A 26,576-nucleotide genomic window follows, 5' to 3' on the forward strand; every position below is an offset into this window, starting at 1 on the left:
CTAATTTTGCCAATTTTACCCAGTTTGACTATTCCATGTCAGATGTATTTATTTAATGCAATTTTTGTCAGAATTTTTTTTTTTAACTTTTGAGAATGAAATTAAGGGGAAAATGCATTATTTTGCTCAAGTTATAAAAAAATGTGCTGGCACCTTCATGCTTTTAAGGAAGGCCTTGAAATGTGGTAGGGATATTGCAGATTTTATTTAAAATACTAAATTAACCTGGTAAGTTTTCATAGTGCTTGGCAACCCTCATCTCCAGGGATTCTGTCTTCTCCAAACATGTTGCATCCCCTGATACTCTTGCACATCGGTTAAGTTGTGCTCAAGGACCTGCCACGGTATTTGGTGTGAAAAAAGAAAACAATAAACAGAACTTAACTGGAGTCTGAGGAAATGTGAATGGAGAGGGGGAGAGCAAAACTCCAATGTCTGCAGATAGGGAGGGTTCTCCACAGGATCCCTCCTTCTTTCACTGCATAAGATACAAGGTGCTGTGAGGATAGATCAAGATTGCATGTTACCACAGTCCTCAGCAGTAACCAGGCTCTGTGCCACATGTGTTGCAGACCTTGGGAAGTAGGTGTTGCTTGAGACAGTGAATGTATAATTAAAGAGGTGTCAGAAGGTATGTACATAAGGAAGATAAGATATGGTTGCATGAGAGAACTTTATTCTTGATGTTGTTCCCTAATTTGAGAATTTACTAAATTTACAAAAATGTTCAGTCAGTGTAGTGTGTAATGTAACTATTCATATGTGGAGTGCATGTATTATATAGCTATAAATCATATGATTACAGGAAAAAAACAGCTAGAAAGTATGTATTCTCACCTCCTACCTCAAGGCCATATTACTTTGAACCTGTAGCAAGTTTGATGGTTGTTTGTTTAACTTGTTCTTGAAAACAAGTTTTCTTAAGCATTTTATTCCAATGATTACTTGTCCTTATTAGAAAGTTTTTCCTAGTGTATGACTTCTGTCTTTATTGTTGCAATTATTCCTCATCTTACTGTAGTAGAAATGCAAAACAAGTTCTTTCTTTCCTTTTGCAAAAACCACTTACGTATTTGAGGACTTTTATCATATCTCATGTTGTGTGGACAAAAGAGTTACAATTCTATCTTTTTTTTTTTTTTTTCCACTTAGGTCACAATTTTACACCATTCCTGTTGTTCTCTTCTTGATTTTCTCAAATTGGCCTAGGTCCTCCTTTAAGTACAATGCTCAGTGCAGGAATCCATGCTTCAAAGTGGCCTAGTAATGACATGGAAAAACAAAAAGGAATATATATGTCACAAACTGTCCTATATATCACTTTAACACACAGATTTTCCTGGTGAAATTTCGGTGAAATGGCCAGAAAAATTGTCCTGAGTAAGGAGTAAAAGGAACACTACCCTAATGTTAAAAATACCTTTGAGGAAATCAAAGGTCATAGAATACACATTTACATACTAAGAAATAATTTGAAAACAAACTGAAGAGCTAATAATTCTCTCTTTTTTTTTCACAGAATCCTTAAATCTTTCAACAAAAGCATAATCTCTTTTGTCTATGCTTACTAAATAAATAAAAAAATGAACATTATTAGAACTAGGACAAATCATATTTCACATATACAAAGCTCATCTTTAGATTTTGACCACTGTAAACTGGGATATCCTGGAATTAATACATTTATATTACAGCATTCATTAGTATATTACATTTGTCTATTAATATTATTGACATCTCCCTGCTTTAACACAGTCATTACAGGCTCAGTATAGGTCAAGCTAGTGTAAAAATTATCTTTACATATTACATATCCTTACCTATCCATACATAACCTGTAGAAATTCAGCTTGAAATGAGGTATCTGTGGATACAGAATGCAAAGTTTTATCTTTTCCTTCAATACATTTTTTCATGTTTGGCTTTTGGAGTGACAAAAGTGACAAAAATCATCACAAGGTTTGTCAAGGAAGGAGTTAAAAAAGCGGCATCTTTGTGACTGTGAAGAACTGAATTATCTTCCTGACACCAGCAGGGGTTGCTGTCACTGGTTTGTGGTTGTCACATTCCTGCTATGCTTGACCTTGGAAAGGCTTGACAACATAGTCTGGATTTGATTAAGGGAATTTCATGTTTTTCCTTTGCTAGAGTCACCCCCCACCTCGACAAACATTTAAAAATGTTAAGGAAAAAAAAAGTTTGGAAAGCAAACATTTTCCCAAAAGAAATTTATAGTTCAAATTTACACCAAGTTCACACTAACTGGAGCAGTCCGGGTTTCCACCCAGGCTTTGAGTGCTCTCTGTAAACCATTAGTCACTTCCCTGGAAGAGGCAGCTTTCATAGGCAGCAGGATAAAACAGCCACAGATGTGCGTGTAATATTAGAGGCCTTCATATGTACCTGCATTTTTTTCCCCCTAAAGCAGAAAAAAAAAAGCATTGAACTTAGAATGAAATAAATAAATTGAAGTCTTGGAGTTTGTTTGGTTTTGGATAATTATGCTGAAAACTGCCGTAATTAAAGGAAGGTATTAATGTCTCTGATGTATAAAATCTTTTGGATTTTTGAAATTGTGGTAATTTACGTCATGAAGTTATTTTAATTTGTATCTGCTTTTTTATTTCACTCTGCAGGACTGTGATTATGCCAGCTGCCAATGAGTTTGATCCCGAGTTTGTCCTGGTATCAGCAGGATTCGATGCTGTGGAAGGCCATGACCCTCCGCTGGGCGGGTATAAAGTCACAGCTAAATGTAGGTATTGCTCATAAGGTACATGCTTCCGAGGTGGCATCCCTTCCACTTAGGAACCTTATTTTCAGTCCAAATTCTGTGCATATTTCCAGTTTGTGAGATTGCACGGGTGTAACTGAAGGCGAAACTGTCCAGTACTTAATATTCATAGATGGCCATAGTGCTCTGGGTTCCTGTACAGCTCATGAAGCAGTGCAGAAATGAACATGTTCCTGTTGCTTTCTGTGCCTTTTGGCATTTTTATCTTGGCTTTTTAAAGTATTGCTTTTCTGGCATTCAAATAGCATTTCAGAGGTTTCATGCTTTTCAATAGGCCCCATTTTCCAAATGCTGGAGAAAGTTATTTTTCTTTGAAAATATATTGGGGATTTTAAACTTTGGAGGTCTAATCCAGTCTCATATTGCTCTTTTCTTGTAGCCTGTTCAAATCGATGGCATTAATCCTGAATTAGATCAGTGTTCACAAAGGCCAAAATTTTCTAAAAAGGCTACTTCATTGAATGTTTCAGAGTTTGAATGTCCATTTCAGTCTTCCAGAAAATGTATTCAGGGTAGAGATTCGATGCTTTCTAAAGGACAGGTCTACCAAAGATGTCTCATATCTAGCACTCCAAACTCACTAGCTCTTACCAGCTATTGTGGCCAAAATGATGGTGAACCTGATAATGTCATAGCAGCCTGTACAGTTCTCTGCTCTGCAATATAGGTTCAATATATACAAATCAATTTCCATGCTTTGACACAAAATGCTGTCTTTATTCAGTATTGCGAATATTTTTCTTCAGTGTATATATTCTCAAGAAATGCTGTACTAATTGTATGAAGATAGTTATAAAATATTGATCTTTGATGCTAATGACAAATGTCTGGGGAAAAGTCCAGGGAAGTGAATTGAACTAATGCCATTTGACACCATGCACGAATGGCCCTCAACTTAGAGGGCTTTTACCCTTCTGACCCTCTGCCTTTTATTGCAGATCGTTCGAAAGAAGTTGGAGTTTTTTCCATTTAATTCAGGAGGAGGAGGGATGAGCAACATATCTTTTATTTTCCTTTTAACTGCAGAAATTACAGGTTCCTCTGAATGCCAAGAACAAGGAAATAGATGAAGAGCTAGACTGAGAGGTCATACTGGTGTGCTGTGGAAAGTTAGAATGCAAAGAGCGTGCAAGGCCTTACTGAAACATCTTCACAAGGGTACTAATTTACAAATGGAAAGGAAAAGAAAATATCTGTGAGTTTGGAGTAATATGTATTGAGTTTTTTCACAGCTTTTAAGGCTCATTCAGTGATTGTGATAGAGAAGAAAGAAACATGGTAGCCCAAGTCGGAGTATTACTTATGTTGGTATTTCATTTTTTAATCAAACCTCATGGACGAGAAAAGTCCCTTGTGTAAGAGTTCTTCATAGGCTGTTCATAGTTTTACTTCAACAGTACAATTCCATCAGTATGTCATCATTTCTTGAATTCATATGGTAGGGAGATGAGCTAGCAAGTGGTTAAAAATAGTTATTTCGTAAAGCAGCACTGGATATTTATCTCAGTTGAGAATACTGCTTAAGGGACCATGCTTGATGTTCTGGCAAAGCAGTTTGAACTACTTGCTTATAAATTGCAATAAACTTCATATCTTCCTCACAGGAAACTGAATTTCACCCTGTCAACAAAGAAAGGCTGCTTTATACTGGAATTAGTTCAGCCTGATTTTCATTTGTGAATGAATAAATGAACTCATAGAGTGTGAAATGATAGTACATTTTAAAAATCTAATAGGCTGCACATATACAAGTTGCACATGTGTCTGTAAGGAAGAAAAGGTGATTTACAGTAGGTGGCTCTTGTTTAAATTAAGGAAAAAGCCCAGATAGTCCCAGATAATGATCATGCACCTGAGGGATGAATAAAGCCTTTTGTACAGAGCCAAAAGAATTTATTATTTCCCCAAAACAAAATTCTTTACATTCCACCATACCTTCTCAGAACCTAACATAGTATATGTGGTATGTAGAAAAATGAACAGTCTATAACAAAAATCATTTGAAGTCTGAAGACAAACATTCATATTAAAGACTACAAATAAGTATTTATTATTATTATATATATTATTATATATTATTTTAATAGAATTCATTGTAAGAATCAGAAATTATACCCTAAACAAAAAAGTGAAGTTTTAGCATGTAAAAAGTCTTTTTTTATAAATCTGTAGCACTTTCTGCATACTTAAGATATTGGATTTTCTCATTTCTGATGATGCAATGCAAACTTTATACATATAAATTAAGAGAAAATAGACACCAAAGGAGGGAAGTGGGGTTTTTAGCTACTAACCTTGACTGTTAAAGAGCATTAGAGAGACACTAAATTCTTGATAAGGAATTATTTATGTCTCTGCTTCAGAGCACAGTCACAGAAAAGAAAAATTAAAAATATTAACTAATCAGTATTCCCCACTCATGAAGAGGATGAAGAAAACTGTTTGGACAAATTATAGCCACAGAGTAACTATACAGAAGGCAATGGAATTACATAAAGAATCATTTGGTACATTCCATTTGAGAGGGGTAAATTATAACCTCTGTTAACCCGGTGTTTTATTTGAATTGAAATTATGTTCAGTCTAACTGATTGATCATTTGTGGTTTCTGAATACTAAACATCAGCAACAAAATGCTCCTACATATCTTTGCAGTTGGTTTCAGTGAAGTGGTAGGTTTAATGTGCAAGTCGAGCTTTCTCAGAGTCAGATGATCCTCATCTCCTTTAGGAGAGTTTCACATGGAAAATGGCCAAGAGATAACAATGATGAAAATAGAGCTAGGAGATATGTTGCTTGTCTAATTTATCTCCAGTAACTCTGGTAATATAAATCACCATTTTTTTTTCCTGTGGAAGAAAAATAATGTTTAAAAAAGATTGGAAAGGAGGTTTGAATCTGCTTTTGCCTTTTGTACCTTCAAATTTATTTCCCGAACTTTTTCTCAAACTAGCTTTTATAATTCCTCCTTGTCTGTTGATTTTTTGAGGCAGTCTAATGCATACTTAAGTAACTCTTATCTGGCATCAAAATGATTTTTTTGTTGTTGTTCAATGCAGAGAAGAGAATGAGAATTAGGTAAAAAATTATTTCACCCCAACATGAGAATTTCTCAGTCACGTTTCATTCAGGTTACCTCTTTTTATGCTTTATTCCAATCCGTTTGCTTGATGAAGTGCTGCCATTTCAAAAGACACTTCTATGCACACACCCACGCAAACAAAACTGAAAACAGATACTCAAGTCCACATGCATAACTTTAACAGTGGATTTTATAATCTGTTAAGATCAATATGGGCTTTGAAGACTTGAGATGACTAGTGACATGTGGAGGAATTCACTGCTGCCAGAAAGTTCTTAGGACTTTAGTACCTCCTATATTCCTAATATCTCAGTAAGAAAAGGTAAGCTTTATAGGCAATATCTTTTATCAGACCACCTAGCAAAACTGGAGACAGCAGACAGATTTCTGAATGCACAAGCCCTATGTCCTGAAAAGGTCTCTAAACCAGGTGCTGTGATTGAAAGTGAGTCACTTTTCCAGTGCTACCAGTTTTTCTGATAAAAAAATATTTTCTTCATTCAGGAAAAAAATTGCCTTGTCTCTGTCCTTATGCCATGATGGCTACACAACGTTCAACAAGAAAAGGAAAGGAGAAGAAGAGAGGTTGTTGGTAGTGTAATGTGGCTGTGTCATATGGCACTTTAGCTCTTTCAGACTGTCCTCTGCATAGCATGGGGCACCAATGATAGGTACTGCCTCCAGCAGGGGCTGACAGCAGATTATCAGGGATCCTCAAGCAGGGTATTTCAGATATTACTTTCTCCTACACCTTTCCCATGACTCAAACTTAACTTTGCCAACTCAAATAATTCAGATAATTGGGGGAAAATGGGAGTAATTTGTGTCGGTCAAACCCACCCTTGGTTCTTTATCTCTTGCTATCTAAGCTTCATTTACTGTATGACTATAGATATTTAACTATCTGGTTCATTCAGCACTCAGTAAAAGAATTATTTAAGCGAGTGCCATCTATTGTTGGTTTTGATCTTCATACAGAGTGACTATTGATATCATTGGGAGGCTGTTGTTTAGATCAAGGGCTATAAAGGTAATTTAATTTTAATGCAAACCATAATCAGCTAAAAGAAAAACATGCACCAAGTTCTTTAACTAACATAATATTTCCTTTTTATTATTAGAATAGCACTATTTTAAAAAAATAAAGTAACAAGCAAAATATCAATATAATTATTATAAGTTTTGAAAATATAGCTGTGTAAAATCCACTTTTTGTACTGGCACAATAAAAATTGTATCAAAGAAAAAATATAATTTATTGTTTCATCTCATCCTGATGATGCGTAGATGGAACTAATTCAAGTAGAGCTGATATTTTCTGTCCATTATTTTATAATTTGTGTGACCCCTTTTATATTATGCTGTATCATCATGCCATTTCAGTCTTCTAAAGCGTACAGACCTGAAAAAGAGTTGCCAGATCGGATCATAAATTTGAAATTTGTTAGAACTTGTAAATGCAATGTTTTTAAATTTAACTCTGCTGACTTTTACATCTCTGCTGGTAACATTATCCTGATCTGAAGTACTTTCTCTTTGTTTTATAGATCAGCTCTTAGAATAATGTCTGCATTAAAGTCTCTGGTATCACTTTACTGTTGAAGCGAATATAGCGCACAATTGCACTTTAAATGGTGATCATTCCATAAAAAAAGAATGAAGTAGAGAATTGTCAGACAACTCTAAAGATTTTGTTCGGGGTACATATCTTCCCAAAGTGCTGCATTTGTTAAGGGCCGTCATGATTTACTGGAGTTTTCCTGTTGTTTTAGTCTGTTATTCCAAGGATGCTATTTGACACCAGAGTGCAAAATAAGATCAGCAATTAGCGGTAGGAAAAGATACCACTGCAGGCATTTAAGGAGTAAATCCTGCAGTGTCAGTTTGGATGCCTGTTTACTGTTTTGCCAATTTGTGATTCAGTATCTAAAATGTAGCTGACTCCAACTAAGAGAATTTGCACTTTACTAAAGTTTTATTTGAGCAAATTGCAATAGCTTTGTCTAACTTATCAAAAGTCTTGTTAGTTGCAACAGAGGAAACAATAAATGCTGTAAGCATCTACTTGTTTACAAAGGTTATCTCACTTTAAGGGGTAGAAATTACTGTGTAAAAAGGATTGTGACTTACACATAGCCTAAAGGTCTTCAGATCTAGGAATGCCTCTTCTCCTAGTAGGAACTGGGGCAGGAACAGAATAGAAGTTGGAGCAAAGAGGTTGAACTTGGCCTTTTGTCCTGTTGGTTTCGACTTTGCCCTTTACATGATTGCCCACAGTTTCCAGCTTCCCACAAAATGTAACGAATGCTTATAAACTGATGTTCTTATAATATCTTTACAAACAGGTACGCTGTAGTGCGCTCAGGCGCTTTTAATGCAAAAATTACTTAATGATATTTTGTAGCTTGTTCTTTAAAGATCAGGTTAAATGACTGAAATTATGCCTGAAGAGCAGATCTATAAACTTTCAAGGAGTGTTAAATAATATTACTTGCACTCTCTTGCAAATAATTTTGCATATTGCAAATGTACTGAGCATATACACATTTGCATATGCACTGAGCATAATGATCTTGTTCTCTATCAACAGTGTCTTAAATCTTTAGAATTTTCCTAATGTACCTTGGAATTCTTTTCAGTTTCCAGCTGTGTTTGATATGTAGTATACATGTTAGAAATAGATCAAAGCAAAATGCTAGAACTGAATATCACCAAAAATGGATGTAGAATATCTAAGCTTGGTACATCAGATATATATCAAATAAAAGGTTTACTAAGGGTCAGCCTCAATATTTATAAAATACTTTATGTGACAATTCTGAGTACTGCTAAAAGTTTTTTTGTCCTTTTTTATTATTATTTTTTTGGTAAAGGATCTCCCAAATACTTTTATAACTACCTACTGTACAGTACCTTGGGATGACTGTGTATTATTTAGCATAGAGTGATTATAAGGTTTTTGGGGAGGAGCTATATATTCTTCTAACTGTAGAATATCTCTTGTGATAGAGTTTCAGTCCTAACTGAAAAGGGAAGTCTGGCACTAACTACTCCATAGTGCAGTCCCACTGGATGGCATGAGCCGCTCTAACAGCTCATTGCTGTTGCAGAAGGGTCTGAGGGGTTGGTTGCCTGCCCCTTCCGCTACAGAATTGTCCATTACTTGTCTTGCACAGGCTCTGATTCTTGTCTAATTCCTTATTAAACAAATGCAACATTAACTCATCAGCTCTTCAGAAAACCTATCCAACTAAAAAAAGGGTGGATTTCTGTTAGGTCATCAAGGCAAATCAGCTTATGGAGGGACCAGCTGTTGAGAGAGCTAGTGCAAGGCAGGGGGAGTGAGGATGGGAGAGAAAGGAAAGGATACCTTTTGGTAGTAGAAAGCTGTTAAATTTACTCAGTTGCCACAGAGGTCTGAATTCTGGATTCAGGGAATGGTTTTGGTTAACATCATTTGCTTACTTTTGGTGTACTGTAGGTGATAAAATGATTATGTAGTGGGATTGGGGAGTATATCTTGAGGGATTCCAAGCTAAAAACTTGAGAGGTGGAGGAATAGACATTCGTAACATGTGTCTTTGGAGAAACGTGTGTCTTTGGGGCATCGCCTAATTCACATCAGATTTTGTCCATTTACTCCCTTCTTAGAAATTGTAAGGGAATCCAGTGACTGGTGGCAGAAATCCATAGCATCAAAACTTTGCTTCCAGTTGTTCATTTTGGAAAGACTTGTATGTTTGTTTTCTAGGGTGATTTCTTGAGTGCTGGTTGAGTGGTTGCTTGATACAATATAAAAGGCATGCATACACCAGATGGCGAGCTTGCTGGGGACATTCCACTGGTCAGGAGTATTTTCGTTGGATTCACTGGGGGAAGAAAAATTTTGATCTCTTTCTCCTCCTCTCCTTTAGTGTTGGCTGCTGCAGGATCTCATATGGCTTGGATACAGCCATTGAATTGCGAAGTGCCAGGTCAGATTACGTGATATCTTTTTCTACATTTCTACCCCTGAAGTTTCCTCTTACACAGCAACTTTCAGTTCAGAATTCTTTAGTAGGGACTTCACTACATTTACATTAACAAATATGAAACATGGAAAATTCCAGAATTCCTGTTCTATAAGGAAAGAGTAATCTGTAGAAATTGAAGAGAGAGGGATTTACTGGAAAATTTTAGCGTCCTTTTAGTACATACCATAGTAAAATGTAAAGGTAAAAAGCATAAGATGTTTTGTTTTGTTTTCAGATTTCTTTCTAAAGAAAGGATTAAGGAATTAATCCCTTAGTTAAGATATTAAATTGGAGAAATACAAGAAAAATATATGAAAGTGGTGGCTGGGCAATTCTGGTGTTGATTTGAGGAATCTGCTCTCACAAACTGCCAAGAAAGCACATGTCAATGGCTTTGGCTACAATTTGAAGCAAAGGAAACATAATTAGATCAGATTGCCTCCTCTGCTGTTTTCAGAGAAATCCCCTTTTTCAGAATGTGGGCCACTGATCTCTTTCTGAAGAGGCATTCAAAAGACATCTGAAGGATTCAAAACTCTTAACACTGGTTTTGTTACTGCCCAGTGCTTTCAGTGATTGCCTGGTTAACCGCTATATCTTCCAGAAAAGGCCAGCCTAAGCAGGAAGCAAAAGCAATTAGACATATTCATAAGTAAGGACTTATTTGACCTGCTCTTTCACTTAGTCTCACTTTCTGTAAATTGGCCAAGAGAGATTTCCATTTTCCATTCCCACTCCTGCCCCACAAATAGAAGATGTGTCTGCTGGCTAGTTAACTAACTCGTGCAAGTGAAAAACCACCTGTATGCTGTGTTCCAGTTAGACAGGGCCGATCCATCTGCAGAATGCATCAGATGCCAGTTACTTGATTTAGGGTGGTTGCTGGGGACAGGGTGGAGGATAGATTACAATGGGAAAAAAAAAAAAAGGTTCCACAGAACCATTAACAATTATTTTCCCTTTTCAGCTGTCTTCCCGTATCTCTTGACCTACTCCTTGTTAGTTTTTCTTTGCTGCTGCAGTAGTGACACTAGCTAATGACAATAGTTGATGTGAGGGGTACAGGAAAGTAAAACTAGTGGCAATTCTCTCGGTTTAAAAATATAAACTTATGAATGCTTTTTCCTTGTTAGAATCAAAAGACTGTCATTTAATGGGAAAAAGCACTTTTCTGCATAGGCAGTATTAATCTTGTCAAATTACAATTTAAATACAGACAATTAAATATAAGATTTTAGGGGCATTTTGAAACTAATGGAGCTTGACGCAGTGTTCAGCAACTTGCCCTTGCTTTTCACAGGATTGGGTCCTGAGAGAAAATTGTTGAAAGACATCTCCAAATGTGGATTTCTCCATAATAAAGTGTCTGTTCTTTTATAGCATCGTTGCATTGGGAATTAGTCTTGTCTTTGGGAATTTGTAAAGCCTTTAGTAGAAGAACAAGATTTATATCTTAGAATTTAACTATTCTCTGTAATAAATAGAAATGTGCCACAAGTATTTATTTGGTTGCGCCATGGGAAAATTTTTAACATATTGTTCACAGCTTCAGAATGCTATAAAAGAAGACATGTAATTTGCAGACCGGACTATCCTTTGTGATTCCTAACCAATATAGTTGATTAATATCTTTCAAAAGAAGCACCAGCCAAAATGTTTACATCTCATTAGACAGAGAAAAAGGGAGCACACACAATTTTGATTATGAGCTTGGATGGTTCATTTTTTTAGGCTTCCCATCCCTGCTACTTAAGGCAGACTGTAACTTTAAGATGTTATCTCTGGCCTGGGCAAATAAACAGCCAGTTATGCTTTTTATGGTGGGTAGTTCTGAAACCAACAGGGATTAGAAGATATTAGCTGGTGTTTGTGGTTCCCTGCTGAACCATCACGAGGCCCATGTATTCTTGTCCTGAATATTTCACAGAGCAAACACCTCTTATCTGGGGTGATATTCTCACAGTGGCCTCTTGGCCATGGACTTCAAAAGCTGATCACAGGGAGGGCTAGAGGGGCAATAACCCTTAATATAACAGTCTCTCCTGATAGGGACAGACAGGGTAAAGGTAAGGCGTCTCTGAAGTTTGCTCCTGTGTGTCTAGCCCCATGAGGTGATAAGGGGCCATCTGTTTTTTCAGTCTGCAAACTCATCTTTTTCACACTATCCCAGGATCAAGTACACTTCAGACCTGACTGATATCAGCAACCTCAATTTCTCACTGATCTCAAGAGATTTTCTTGGTATTTTTAGCTTTGATCCCAGGCAATTGTCCTGATTGTTGTTGTGTTTCCTTTCAACTAAGCAAACATATAAAATGAAATGGTTATGAAATTTTAGAAGACAAAGAAATCCAGGCTAATTTTGGCTTCCCTTTGGAAATCAAAAAGAAAAAACTCATAATAAATTTGTCAGTTGTTTGTGGATAAAGGGAAATGAATGCCTACTTATACAATCAAACCTGAAACACTGACTCATAGCAATAGTTTCAAAAGTTACATATTATGCAGGAACACACAGGATACTTTCACCTTAACTGTCCAAATAGACTCTCAGCACTACTGATTCAGGAAATACTGTGCAAAATATCATAAGAATTATTAAAATAGCATTTGGAGTTCTTGTCTTTTAATTATGAAGCTCTTAGGACATACTTCTTTCATCCTTCAAGCCCTTTTGATCAATGATATTGCATTGTAGTTTTCCAATCCCACCAATTTTAATGCAAACACTAAATACTATGAAATCTGCAGTAAAATGAGGCAATTTGATAGTACGTTTAGAAATTACTACTATTTTCAGCATTTAAATTACCTTCATTTGTATTTTTCCAATGGAATTTTTCTTGCCTTTACCAACTACTTGCCATAAAATTGCTGATATAATATTTGAGTGCTCAATTTGGGCAGTTCCGTTAATTGGAATCACCTCACCAATCTGATTAAGATTTACTAAAATACGTCATGCTTACAGGGCCTGTGCCTTGCATTGTGAGCATTGGTAGAGTACAAAAATACAGAGTAAAAGTCTCTTCAAAAGCATACTTATGTGAGAAATCTGTTATTTAAATCATTTAAATACTTCCTGAAAATTTATAGAATTAACTTGGAAGACAAAGGAATAGCTCTCCTATAAAATAAATCAATTTCTAATGCATTAACTAATAGCTCATTTGTTTCAGAATCTTCCCTTTTTCCCCATCACTAATTATGATTCATATATGGTAAAACTGACCAAGAGACAGATCTCTGACCAACTTCTGCCAATTAGGAATAAAAAAATACACATAAATAGCTGTCCAGAGCTACAAAATACTGCAGGTTAATCAAAGTTCAGGTACTTCCTCATTTCTGCTTATACTAGTAATTATTGGCTTGGGTTAAATACGTGTTTACCTTGACCCATATGCTCAAATTATATTCTGAAAAAAAAAAAATAAAAAGGGCATGTTTGATCATACCTGCTTTATATACCTGCTTTAGTCTATCAAGAATTTCAAGAAACTGTGTGCGATAATGTTGAAGGAGTTGCATACCTACCCCCACGATTTGAGCGCATCTTAGAACAAAAGTAAAAGTGTATTATAATTATAGTTAAGCATTAAAATGCAATATAAACAGGATAAAAGTATTTTTTTCATTTGGCCAAATTCATAAGTTGTCTTAAACCTTTATCAAAACCTGGGAAAAGAAGTAAGGAAAATCTATTGATCAAGTGATAAGATTTCAGAAGTTGTAATTTAATTAGAAGATGTACTACATCAAAGGAGTTATCTAAAAAATTGTGGTGTTTATATGACCTTGTGAGCAAACCTTTATTTTTCTAGTGGTGTCAACTTCATCAGCTGTAACTTTGTAGAAAATACATGAAGACAGTGCATATCTAGTGACCCTCTTTATTTTTTTCTTCTGACCCCTTTTGATTGTATACATTCCCACACATAGTACACACCTCTGGGAATTTCCCAGCATGCCTTTTGAGAAAAAACATTAAGGTCACAAAAGTTGAACAAAATTTCTAAGCAAAAATCTTGAAGCAATATGGAATGCAGTAAAAGATATGAAATGGTTGCATCCACTAGGAGGTTCAGTCCTTCCACATCATTAAGAATCACCTTTTTTTTCTTAATCACATTACAAATTTGAAAAATTCCTAGGTTTTTTATAATGATTTAGGTTACTGAAGAGAAATAAAGAAGACAATTTAAAAAACACTTAGGGGGGTCTGGGCAGTTTTAATAGCTTGAGTGAAACAAAACACCAAACAGGATGTCTTGATCCCCTTTGAACTTGAGGCATCACATGGACATGAAGCTACTGAATTCTCTGATTAGTTATGTGATGCCAGACTCCCAGTGGAACTTAATGAAGATAAGTTTTTAGGTAGTGCTTTTAAAAAACAACGGGAAATTAAATCTTCCTGAGCAAATTTAGTACTTTATCACAAGCATAGTAAAGTTGAACAAAGGAGGAAAAGAAGAGAAAAGAAGAGAAGAGAAAAGAAGAGAAGGGAAAGGAAAGGAGAGGGAAAGGAAAGGAGAGGGAAAGGAAAGGAAAGGAAAGGAAAGGAAAGGAAAGGAAAGGAAAGGAAAGGAAAGGAAAGGAAAGGAAAGGAAAGGAAAGGAAAGGAAAGGAAAGGAAAGGAAAGGAAAGGAAAGGAAAGGAAAGGAAAGGAAAGGAAAGGAAAGGAAAGGAAAGGAAAGGAAAGGAAAGGAAAAGAAAGGAAAGGAAAGGAAAGGAAAGGAAAGGAAAGGAAAGGAAAGGAAAGGAAAGGAAAGGAAAGGAAAGGACTGTAGCATATAAGACAAAAAGTGTGTCTTCCATTTGGTTTATGTCAAAGGCTTTCCATATTATATTGCAATCTAATGTTAATGGATAAGAAAAGAAAGCAAAAGTAAAAAAAAATAGTATTAATTTTCATTTTTCAGCATAAAATTTTCAGAAATATTATTGGTCTGATTTTTGGTTTTGTTTTGTAAGAGGCAAAATTTTTATAATTGATTTCAAAAGAACTGGGTACCTGCTAACATAACAAGAAGTATTACCCACGTTGCTCATGAAGCCACCTCTCGCATGGCGTACACCAGCCATCAGAACTGGCTACACTTATGCCCTATATTTTTTAAGAGACAAAGTAAAAAATGTCTTCTCCTTTACCTCAAAGTAAGGCATATACTTCACATAAAAACCGAGGGGGTGCATTTAATGGAGTAGTCAGCACTAGTCTAGATATATCTCCTCTGAAGCACAACCGTGCTCTTTTGGCTTTGGCTGACTACTGTTGGAGTACCACATACAAGACGTCAAACATCACATCTTCAGTAACCCATTTTTTTCTGCCCATTTCCCAAGAATTCTCATTGTTATTCTGGACTCAGCTACCTTGTGTCCTTGGGTAGCAGTGGCCTTGCTTTGTAACTATGTGTATGTTTTGTTTTAATAAAATTATAGTGAAAGTCACAGGGCATCTCAATAATATATAATTTTACTCTGAACATTTCTTTAACTTTTAAGAAAATTAATTTACAATTAATAAAAAATGTGTTTTAGAAGAATATCAGAAATGATCATACAACCAAAAAAAAGATAAAAGACTGTTTATGCTATCTATTTTTAGTTTTATTATAACTGCATCATCATATTACTGAGTATATCCTCTGTTTTAGTTACAAATGAATGGTTAATACCACTTGCCATGTTTGGAGATTGATCTGTGTGGACTCCACTTTTGGAGCATGTTCATAGAGATTCCATTTTCATTTGCTTCAATTTTGATGTCTATAGTAAACAATAATTTGTCTCTTTCAAATGTCTCCATTTTGAAATAGTAAAGACATTTACAGTAACCTAAAAGAAAGGGCCTGAAAGTAGCAAATACCTACATGGTGAAGGAGGACAAGAGCCTGTCCGCCTGAGAAGTACCAGGTGTGAAGATGGTAGTTCTGGGTGCTGGACATCCTAGCTGGAGCTGTTCTTTTGCCCTGGTGAACTAACATTTAAAACTCTTGGACAAATATCACTTTTTTTTTTTCCTGGGATACTTAGAGGCTACTGTGGTAAATGCATACCTGTCTGAAAGTTAGAGCTAGTTAAAAATGAATCTTAGGTTTTTAGCCTGCTGTTAGCAGAGAACTGCTGGTGCACTGAAGGGAATAGAACATGTGGAATACAAACTCAGTAGGGGAAGAGTGAGCTAAGTACTGAGAGGAGCTTAAAAGAGCTGATGATGTGCATCTTAGCCAAAGAAAGCAAGGTGCAAAGTGGGTAGATAGGATAAAAAATATTTTGACTCAAAGGAGAAGTGTAGTCTAAGGAATTATTGTGGGAAGTAATGGAACAAATTTGGCGTAGAAGCCCTCTGTCTGCATACAATTATTTTCAAAGTTTATGAATCTGGAAATATTCTGCAAGGTATTCATAACTGACCGGGCTTTAAAGCCAAAAAGATTATTAGTATGACAAGCTAATATGCCTTCTTCCATGTTACGAGCAGTAGAACCACCATAATTTCTACAGTATTTCCATAATTTCTGTGTAGAAATACCTATGCTACTTTGAGTTGTGAATTATTATGAAAAATACATTATATTATATTGTGTTATTAGATATAAATTATTTTTAGAAACAATTTGTGTCTAATTACATAGTTTATATAGTAATACTACATGATTATGCTACTATTATAACTTACTTAAAAATAATTTAAGGCAGAGATCACATATCTAGCAAAAGAAAAAGTAATATTTGCTTTGATATTAACAGATGAATAGACTGGCTAATTTAAATACAACACTAATTCCATATTTATCTGAAGAGCTGTATTCATGATGCCAAAGCATGACCATGATAGATGAAGGTGAATTTCAGTAGCCTTGCAGTAAATAGTCTTTCAGAATCATGTATGAGCCTAATCTCTCTTAAGTTTAGCTTTCTGAATACTATGCATCTCACTAAGCTATTTGTCCAGATTTGTACACTGCAGTCAAAACATGAGGTGTTTAATTCCAAACAGCCGTTCATCCTTTCTGAAAATGGTGCAACAGATCTTCTATGTCCATTGAGTAGAAGGTAGTCTCAAGGACTAACATGAGACAAGAAAGCTAATCTTCCTTCGCTAAGGAGAAGGGAGGGGAATCCTTATGATTATTGAGGTCAGAGGGTTTTTTTTTTTCTCAACCAGATTTTTTTTTCCAAGATTTGTATACATCACTTGTTTTGCTGTTGTTTGTTTTGTTTTATTTTGTTTTTAATTTAAAATGAAAACAAGAATGAAATTCCAATCAAGTAGTCTATGAATATAGATCAAACTGCTAAAACTGATGCTTAAATTCCATTTGAAAAAGAAGTGCAGAACCCTCCATTTTCAGTCAAATTTTACATACGAGCTCTGTGTATGAATTATAGGAGAGGTAGACTGAACTAAAATATTAGAAGTGTCTGTGCAATAAGCTTCACTTCACTGCAAAAAAACTGTTTTGATGTAAATCTGGGTTATCAGTGTTGGTCATATGCGATTCTAATAATCTTGTAATTTTGCACTAGTCTATGAGTGAGATTAGTACAAAAAGGACTTTCCCCTCAGATATCAGGGGTGGTAGAAGGGAGGAAGTATATGGGCATGAGGTGATGAAGGCAAGGGAAGAGATGCCATAAATTAGGAGATCTCCTGTGGATTCCTGGGTATGCAGCTGTTAAGGTGCCTGCAAAACCTCAGACAAGCTCCACAGGACAGTCCCTGCTTCTCCAACCACCTCAGCTGTCATAACTGCCCTGTGCGTATCCTTCTGTGCATGCACACTGGCAGTGTACATATGGGCGTATTTGGACTGATGGCGAAAAAGTATGTTTTGTTTTTTTGTTTGGTTGTTCTTGATTGTTTACATTCTACTTCAAACATCTGGACGCTATTAGACTTTGGTCTGACTTGACATTACTTTCAGGAAGTTTTGAAAATAAGTCATGAATAAAACTGGTCTCAGCAGCATGTGCCTTTATATAACGCCAGGCACTAAAATCTTTCAAACAATTGAAGAAATCTAAGGAGAAAAGTAGTATAAAACCAACTGGTTTTTTTGCTGCTTGAAGACTGGCATCTTATTTAGTCTTTGAGTTGAAAGGGAGGGAAACAAGAAAAAGCTGGCCGCAGAACAAATGAATACAGCATTGGTTTATATTCATCACAACTGGGCAAAAAATGAACACCGGCAGGGGCTGCTTTCACGTGCAGCTTTGGAAAATGCCACTGTTGAGCAAAGGACCAAGGGCGCTGCTGCTGCCTCCGACACACAAGGGGAATATTTATTGCTTTCTCTTGGAAGTCCAAGTTAAGAGTATCACTGTGTAATTTCTACTTTTCCTACTTCCAGAAAAATTCCAACAAACTCATTTTACTATGCAATAAAATTAAAAAACTCTTTTGAGAGACTGAGGGGGATAAGAAAGAGAGAAGAAAGGTCAGCATAGAAAAAATGGGTTAGATGAATAAAGGTGTGTCAGAGCAAAGCGTCTAATGAAAGATTATTGAGAATAAAACTTTTTTCAAACAAACATAAAAAACAATATATAAATCAAAGCACAAAAGCCCTGTTTTATGATTTTTTGTGCTGTTTAATTTCTTTATATCTTTTTTTGCCATTGTTAAAAAAGCAGCCAAAACTTCAAAGGGAAGCTGCATGTGTTCTAAATCAGGACTTCAGTGCTGATGTATGACAGCACAAAAATTAAAACTAAATAAATGTGCTGTCTAAGCTCCCATATTTCTCCAAAAATACTTTAAAGGCTTTAAAAAATTAGAATTATTGCTTGATCTTACTTTACCAACCATAATGTTTTCACCAGGGTAAATGACAAAATATTATATTAAAAAGAGAGAGAAAGGAAAAAAGAATGTCTGAATATGTCTGAACACCTGCATCTGGCTGCCTTGCAATCTTGTCCAACATGCAAGGGAGAAAATGAAACTTTGCAGTGATTTGTTTGATAGTGGATATGGTGTATAAATTCTGTATTTATTCTGCTGTATAAATTCTCAGCTTCTCCAAAGTTTTCTGGAAAAAAAAATCTCTGTTGGAAATCCAAATCCTTGACAGTCAAGATGAATTGATGAAAATAACGGCAGTATGTCCGTGAAGGAAAAAGTAACTCTCTCTGTTTTTCAGATAAGGTTGGTTGAAGAACAGACTGATTCTCATAAAAAAAAAAAAGTTTTATTTTATTTTATTATTATTTTCTTTTCAAAATATGAACTTCGTAACAGAACAAATTTCAATTCTTTTTTATTTACTCATCTGAGCTGATCTTGCTGTTTTCTTAAATAAAATGGCATGTCTGACTTTAAAGGTGTCTGGCCAGAATAAACCAGTTAAATCTATTCGCAAAAAAATTCCTGACTGGGGGCTTTATGGCATCCCTTTTCCTCTGGTATTTACTTTTACAATGGCCATTTGCTGTTCGTACTAAGTCATCTTGATTTGTATTGACTCATTTGTTTTACCAGGTTGCAAAAGGGCAAGTGCTCCAGGTAAATCGGAATGAAAGTGCTGATCTTCCCAGTAAGCAGTTCTGTGACTATTCAAACTAATTCAAAAGTCCCTCATCTTGTCACTTGATATTTCCTATAGAGAAATATTCCCAGATTCTAATTTATGTTTTCATTAATTTTAGAGTAGTGTTTTTTCTTTTCAAAGATTGCTGGTTATTTGTGTGATCAGGAGAACTGGCCATTTGTTGCACGTCACTTTATCATAATTATTACCTTTCATGTTGTATATAAAGTTTCAATTACACATTAAGAGAACGTATGCTAAAGGATATCACTTTTTGGGCACTAATATAAATGTAGAATTACAGGGAGCAGTTAAAGCAAACACTTTGCAAACTCTAGGCCAAAAATAATGTTTCGTAAATGCTGGGAGAAATATTCCCAAACAATTTTATGAACACAAAACAGTTCTGCATATTTAATTTGAAATGATACTTCACTCAATTGTGTATAAATGTATAAGAGATTGGAGATATTTATCTATAACTTACATTCAGGGAGACTTTCCCAATGAATTTGATACCTTCTGGGCTCTTCTGAAAGGTCTTTACACTGTCCTAACTTTGAACTCCAGACCTGGATGACTGAATTAAAAGCACAGCTCTCTTACACAGCCGATGGAGCTCCCAGAGGCTGATTCAGCATACCGCAGCTCTCCAAATATGACTGCCCAAAAGAGTTGTCAAGTTGAGTGAGATTTGAAGAATATCCCTGGGTTAATTGCAGATTTTGGGATATTTACTATGTGCTAAACTGACCGCTCCCACGTATGGACTTTAGAGTTTGGCAAGATTCCTTTTAGTGCTGAATACTTTGAGATTTTCAATGCACACTACTGACATGGATAAAACATTTTCATTTTTGGTGAATTGTCTAGTAAGAGCTTTAACATTTTTAATCAAGCAAAGGGATTTGTCACTGTTTCAATATAGATGTCACCTAGAACACACTTATAGAAGTCGTATGTGGTATTGAGCTTTTTATAATCTGATTTGAAAATTTGTTTGTAGAAAAGGAATTACCTGAAGTTTAAGTACTTAGGTAATAATAGGGAGATTGAGTAGCAGCGATTTTATTTGTGTTGCCTGTGTTGTCTCTTCCACCTTTTTCTAGGGTCAAAAACTTTATTTGTCGCAGTCTCTTGATGACTTACAAGAGAATATGCTCAGGCTGGCAAAGTGTCATCGCCTTTTCTGGTTATATTGTCTGTTCTCCAGTGAACTGCCTTTTTTATTATTATTATAGAATCATGGAATGCTTAGGGTTGGAAGGGACCTCTAGAGATCATCTAGTCCAACCCCCCTGCACCCGCAGGGTCACCTAGAGCACGTGGCACAGGGTGGCATCCAAGTGGGTTTTGAAGATCTCCAGAGAAGGAGACTCCACAACCTCTCTGGGCAGCCTGTTCCAGTGCTCTGTCACACTCACTGTTAAGAAATTTTTCCTTAAGTTCCTGTGGAACTTTTGATGTTTCAGTTTCCGGCCATTTCCTCTAGTCCTATCAGTATTTTATCTTTTCCTCATTTCGTTCCTGATTAAGATATCATATGAAAATAAAGGAATAAAGTTTGAATCTGGATCTGAAAGTAGCGTCAATAGAGACTGTTTCCAAAGCAAGTTTACCAGTTTGGCGCAAACTTTCATCCAGCTGTAGGATGAATGGGTTGTTCAGTTTAAGCTCAGCTGAAATTGTTTACACACACTTTCTTTGAAATAGTAAATCTAGAAATTGCATATAAAAGCTATGCACAAAGGAACATTATTTGGGTTGTAAGGTCAATTGTTGTGAAGTTAGGCCAAGAGAGATTTATGTTTGCTTGCACAACCTTTATTCAGGCTCTTTTTGCATATTTTTTATGATAGAATTGTTATTTACATGAACGTCTACTATTCTGGGCCTTTGCTTTCCTCATATAGAGAGGACAAGTTTAAAATTGCAGCCATAAACCAGCACTTCACAGTGTTTGCCTAACAATCTTAAAAAATAAATGTTCTACTGCATTTATTCTCTGTTCTTTTTTTTCCCCTTATCCTCTTTTCAATAATGAAATGCAAGCTTAAACATCACAAGCTCCATTCTTAAAAGAGTTTATATAAAAATAGCACTGTGGAGCTCACTCTGCATTTCTTGTATCTTCAATCATAATTTTGGATTAAATAAAAATGTATTTTTTTCTAATTGCCCTATAGTAAAATCAACTAGCAATCCAAAGGTAATTTTCTGTCAATTATGCATTTCAATTTATCACAAAGAGCCACAGCAGAAACTCAGGCAGAGCTCTAATCCAAATATTAAATTACATGCACTGTATAGTAGTCCAATAGAATTGATAATAGTCAAATTGAGCCAAATTTCTCTTGAGCATTTCCAGACACAATGAGGACCTAGGAAGGCTCAGTACAGCATGTGCAAAAAGTGAAAACATGTGCCCCTGGTCTTAGGGGACCACACTATTCTTGCCATTTTTTTGGGCAACTGAAAAGAGCATGATATAGGCAAAAAAACATGGCTTTTTTTTACATTCCTGGCTGCTTGCTGCCACATCTGCTCACTCACACATGTATCAGCCCTGCTGCTTGCACAGCTTGTTGAATCTCACACCTTTTAAATAAGGCAACATATAGTTTTTGCTTTAAACTGTACAGATTTTACCATTAAATAAATGTGTATTATTAATAGCAACCATCACTAGAAGTCATCTTTAATTTGGAAATCTGTTCTTTACCCGTGTGCTCAGTCATGTTCTTTACTCATACCTGAGGGCTTTGCAAATATTGTAAGAAATACAGTTGATTTTACTATCTGAGTTCTCAGTAGGTGAAAGAGGAAAAGAAAGCAAATGTTTTTTGCTGGTAATTGTTCCTTCCAGGAACTGTGAGCTGTTCCAGGTTAGGCTATGTGTGTGTTGGAGCTGGCTGCTGTTGGAAGCCACCTCAGATGGAGTCACGCGTGCCATGTGAGGGAGGTGGAAGCCGTGCTTTCTGCTTCCTGTAAAGACTAACATATAGAAAAGTAGCCTGAGTTTATTTATGATGACCCGTTAAAATAAAGTGTAGTATGGGAAGACACAGAAGTAACTTAAAGCTTAGAAATAGCAACTGCTACAGGTCTCCAAACGTGCATTTGGACTTTAAAGTGGATTTCATTCATAATTTCTAAACTTATTTTATTGCGACTAAAGAACAGGCATATTTGCATTTACTTTGCCAGATTTTGCCCACAGTTCCAGGGGCATAAAGTCATTGTAGCTATGGATCTACTTGAGATTTTGTTTCTGTCTCTGTGATAGTGTCGTGGCATGTCTGAATAAATAGTATATGATGTGATTACTCACAAGAGAACAGTATGTTATCAGATACCTGCCTATTTAAATATTGCCTTATGACTGTTGCCACTAACACTTCTGCCTACACATACAGACCTGTCACACCAAACACACAGTGTTTTCAATTCAGTTAATTGAATTTCGCTGTTTAGACCTTGGCTGAGTTGGTAGGCATTCATTGATGCATGCAGAGCTCACTGCAGACAAACGTGCATTCTGTGTTAATATAGCTGTAGAAACTTCTCGCAGATCATCCATGGAAAAGGACGTGAGAATATACGGCCAGAGGAAATTAAGAGATGTTCTAGATTTACTTGCAGAAACAAGAGGATGTCTTCTCTGTTCCCTTTACTTTCTAACCACCATGATGCTCACAGGAAAATCTAATTTCTTGACACTCCCAGGATTCATATTCACATTCATTTTGTTCTTGTTCATTTACTCAGACACTCAGGCATCCCATAATTTCCCTTACTGTCTTTTACTCAAAAACACGCACTTACTTGTCCTGTTTAATAATAAAATCTTATTCATTGAACCAACACACACTTAAGCTTTTCCAAGTTCTCCCATGACTCACCTTGCATTTTCTTTCTCCCTTTTTTTTTCCCCCCCCGTTGTGTAATCATTTAATTGATTAATTACTCTGTCAGAGTAGCCAGTTCTAAAATTTAAATAAGAACAGTGGGAGGATCCTAGAATTTGGGTTCGTGAAAGTTTCTTTTGAAATAGAGATCACTGAAACCAGTGTTTTTGCCCCCAAACTGAGAATGGCTGAGAAATGCCTTCTTTTCAGTGGGGGTGACCACATGTTATGATACTTGGAGCTGTTCTGAATTTAATACATTTCCTGTTGAGCTGTTCTGTTTATCTGCAATGAGACAGTTAAAAGCCTTTGTTGTCAAAGGTTTATAAGTGAATTTACTATTATGTTTGCATAATTTTTGTCCAAGCTTTCAGCTGCTGTGGCTCTTCAGCTTCATCAGAAGAAAGAACAAATGCAATCCTGATGTTGTAGCACAGTCTATGCTGTTTGTTAAGTTTCTGAAGCCACTAGGGAGCTTTGAGCTTTGCTCTGACAGCAGGTTCTTTTACTTTCAGTTGTTAAAACTCTGCAGGGAGAAACGGTAGCTATTCTAGTAGTTGATTTTCAGTATCTCCATTTAGAAAGGCCAATATATTGCTTTTGCTTGAAAAAGGAATTGCTGATGTTGCTCAAGAAACAGTATCCTCACAGAATGACTGACTGATTTTTGCTTGATTTTGAACTTCCCACTTTTAGGGAGAGTGACTAAGATGGCTGTGGTAATGCAGCTGCAACAACATCTGGAGTCCTCAAGTTACCTTGACACTGCTTAGCTGGGTGTAGGCCTGAGTGTAGCACAGAAATTTCATTGTTTGTCCTGATGTTTCTATTGCTGGATGGAGATTACTGGCTATTTTAGGTCTGCCAGCTGTCTTTGATACTGCTTTCATGCTGTGGTGACAGGGGAGAGAGTGACCATTTAATTACCTACAGATCCTAAAAACCAGGTCGTTCCTGAATGACTCTGCTCCTTGCTCTGAGAAAATCCAGAAAGTAGTACTGTATATCTACCCAGCTGTCTGAAAGCATTTTTCACTCGGGCCTTGCAAGGCTGCAATTGCATTCTTATTTCACTGTTTGAAAAGATGGAAACTCACTGGCTGAAGAATTCCAGGAGAGTTTTTGGAGCATCCGTTCTCAAGTGGTAGTTAACGGAGCACCATTTGGCTGCAGGATCTCACAGAATGGACTGATTATTCTGAGAAATTAGTATTTCGGATTGAGAAGATGGGGAAGGGGTATTCTAAGCAGAGATTTTATTCTTAAACATGCATTCAAGGAGAAGGTTGTGGGGTAACTAAAAGGCCACTCCTGACCCAATTAACCTTGTTCCAGATTACAGCCTCTTTCATACGGGGAGCTGTCTGGACCTGGCCCTAATGTCTACAGAATTTAAAAAAAAAAAAAAAAAAAAAAAAAAAAAAAAGATTGTTATCCTTAAGTTGTAACAATCTGACATGGGATAAGACATAAATTTCATTTGGGGAAACAGGAAGTAAAAATATTTTCGAATATGTTCACTGGACAGTGATTCAGAGTAAAGTGATGTCACACACGCCTTCATTTAAGACCCGTGTAGCTCGTGCCACCTTTTCTGTGCTCCCAGCAGCTTAAGGATCTCAAAGGTCTGCTGTATAACAACATGTGCGACAAGCTTCTGACAAGACTTCCCCACCTGGGAAGGAGGTTGTGTAGAGCCAAATATGTCATTCAAATGATAGCCACACTTTGTTTTGTTTTGCTTTGTGGGGTTTTACCCACCTTATCAAGCATCCGTGTGTCCTGTTAGTAGTATGAAGAGGCACAAAGGGCCTGTTGTATGGGCTGAATCACATCCTTTATTCTTATGCATTTTTTGTAACAGAACAGCATAATAGAAAGTTGCTCAATGTATTTTACTTGGAAATTGCAATTAATCAGGAGGCTGTAAGGAGTCAGACCCAAACCTAGTTTCAATATCATTTCCTTTAGTGAGTTTTACACATTACCTTTTCCATAAGTGGTGACAGGCAGTGCATTTCTGGGTGATTATATTATGTGTCAGGTGGGGTTAGCAGGCACAAGGCCAGGGGGAATATGAGCAACTATTTGAGATGTACTATAATCCTTTAGAAATGCACTGCCTTATTCCCTCCTGATATAAAATGATGCTTGTTAAACAACATGACCCAAATCCTGAGTGGTGCTAGGCCTCTGGTTCTGAGTTCACTAGGGGACTTGACACTAAATTGATTAGGAAATTGAATATTTACCTCAATTCTAGCCACCTACAAGAATCCATCCCTAACATGCCCACTGTGCCTGTGTCCCTAGACTTAGGATGATGAATGAGGCACATCAGGAGGCCAGCTCTCTAGATAATGGTATATGCTGATTATCACTGACTAAGACACTAACCCTTAATTTAGTGTGATTTGTTGCTGTGACAGGGCTAGTAAATGAAAAAGTGAGAGCCTCAATTCAAGACTCCAGGAAAGTGTATATGTTGGAAAGATCATTCAGTCCATGCTGCTTTTCTTGGCAGAATTTTGTAGACCATCTTCAGAAAATGGCAGTTAGTTCTCAGCCTTGGAGTCACGGGCTTTAAATCATATCCTCTTGTGTTAGTCTTTTGGGTTGATTCAAATTAACTTACTTGGCTTTTCATCAGTTAAAAAACATAAAACTAGATCTTCCCATCAGATTGTTTTCAGTCATAACTCACTGCCCACATTTCAGCTAAGTGGGTTTATAACAGCAAAAACTCTTGTGTATTCAAAATATGTCAAATTGATTTTATAGGCGGTCGCATTATAATAACTTTTTGCAAACTTTAATCAAGGTGTCTGATTTAATTGGATAGTAAATATTAGTATCTGATTTTCATTCCAATGTGGATTAGAAACAAATTCTTCATATTTTGAATATTTTTAATCAAATGTCTTGTTTTCTAGCCAACCTTTTATTGAGTCTGGACTTAGATTTGGAGATGTAATCATCTTTAAATTGTAACAACAGATGCATACATGCATTGTATGTAGTTTTAAATCAGAGAACCTGATCAGATTTGGAAGAAGCTGTCATGATATCAGTGCTACAAATTGCATCAATCAGTTTGGCAGATTTCACGGTATGTGTGAAGGGTTTTAAGCTGATGTGTATCAAGGTGATTAAGGTACCTCCACAAAACCCCTCTTGAGGGATTCCTTAATCTCTTCTCAAAATAACTCCCCCCCCGCCAATCATAGGGAATGCCCC

General features: G+C 36.2%; 1 protein-coding gene across 1 annotated transcript in view; it reads left to right on the forward strand.

Moving 5' to 3' along the window:
* The window catches only part of LOC148592843 (histone deacetylase 9-like), a 127,578-nt gene that overhangs the window by 65,579 nt on the left and 35,423 nt on the right, over positions 1–26,576 (forward strand). The window contains exon 8 of the mRNA XM_088533511.1: positions 2,637–2,755. Coding sequence (XP_088389637.1) covers positions 2,637–2,755 — 119 coding nt within the window. The remainder of the gene's footprint in view (positions 1–2,636; positions 2,756–26,576) is intronic.

This window comes from Tinamus guttatus, unplaced genomic scaffold, assembly GCF_059628265.1.
Source record: "Tinamus guttatus ecotype Peru unplaced genomic scaffold, ASM5962826v1 Tinamus_guttatus_pri_ptg000503l, whole genome shotgun sequence".
Lineage (NCBI taxonomy): Eukaryota > Metazoa > Chordata > Aves > Tinamiformes > Tinamidae > Tinamus > Tinamus guttatus.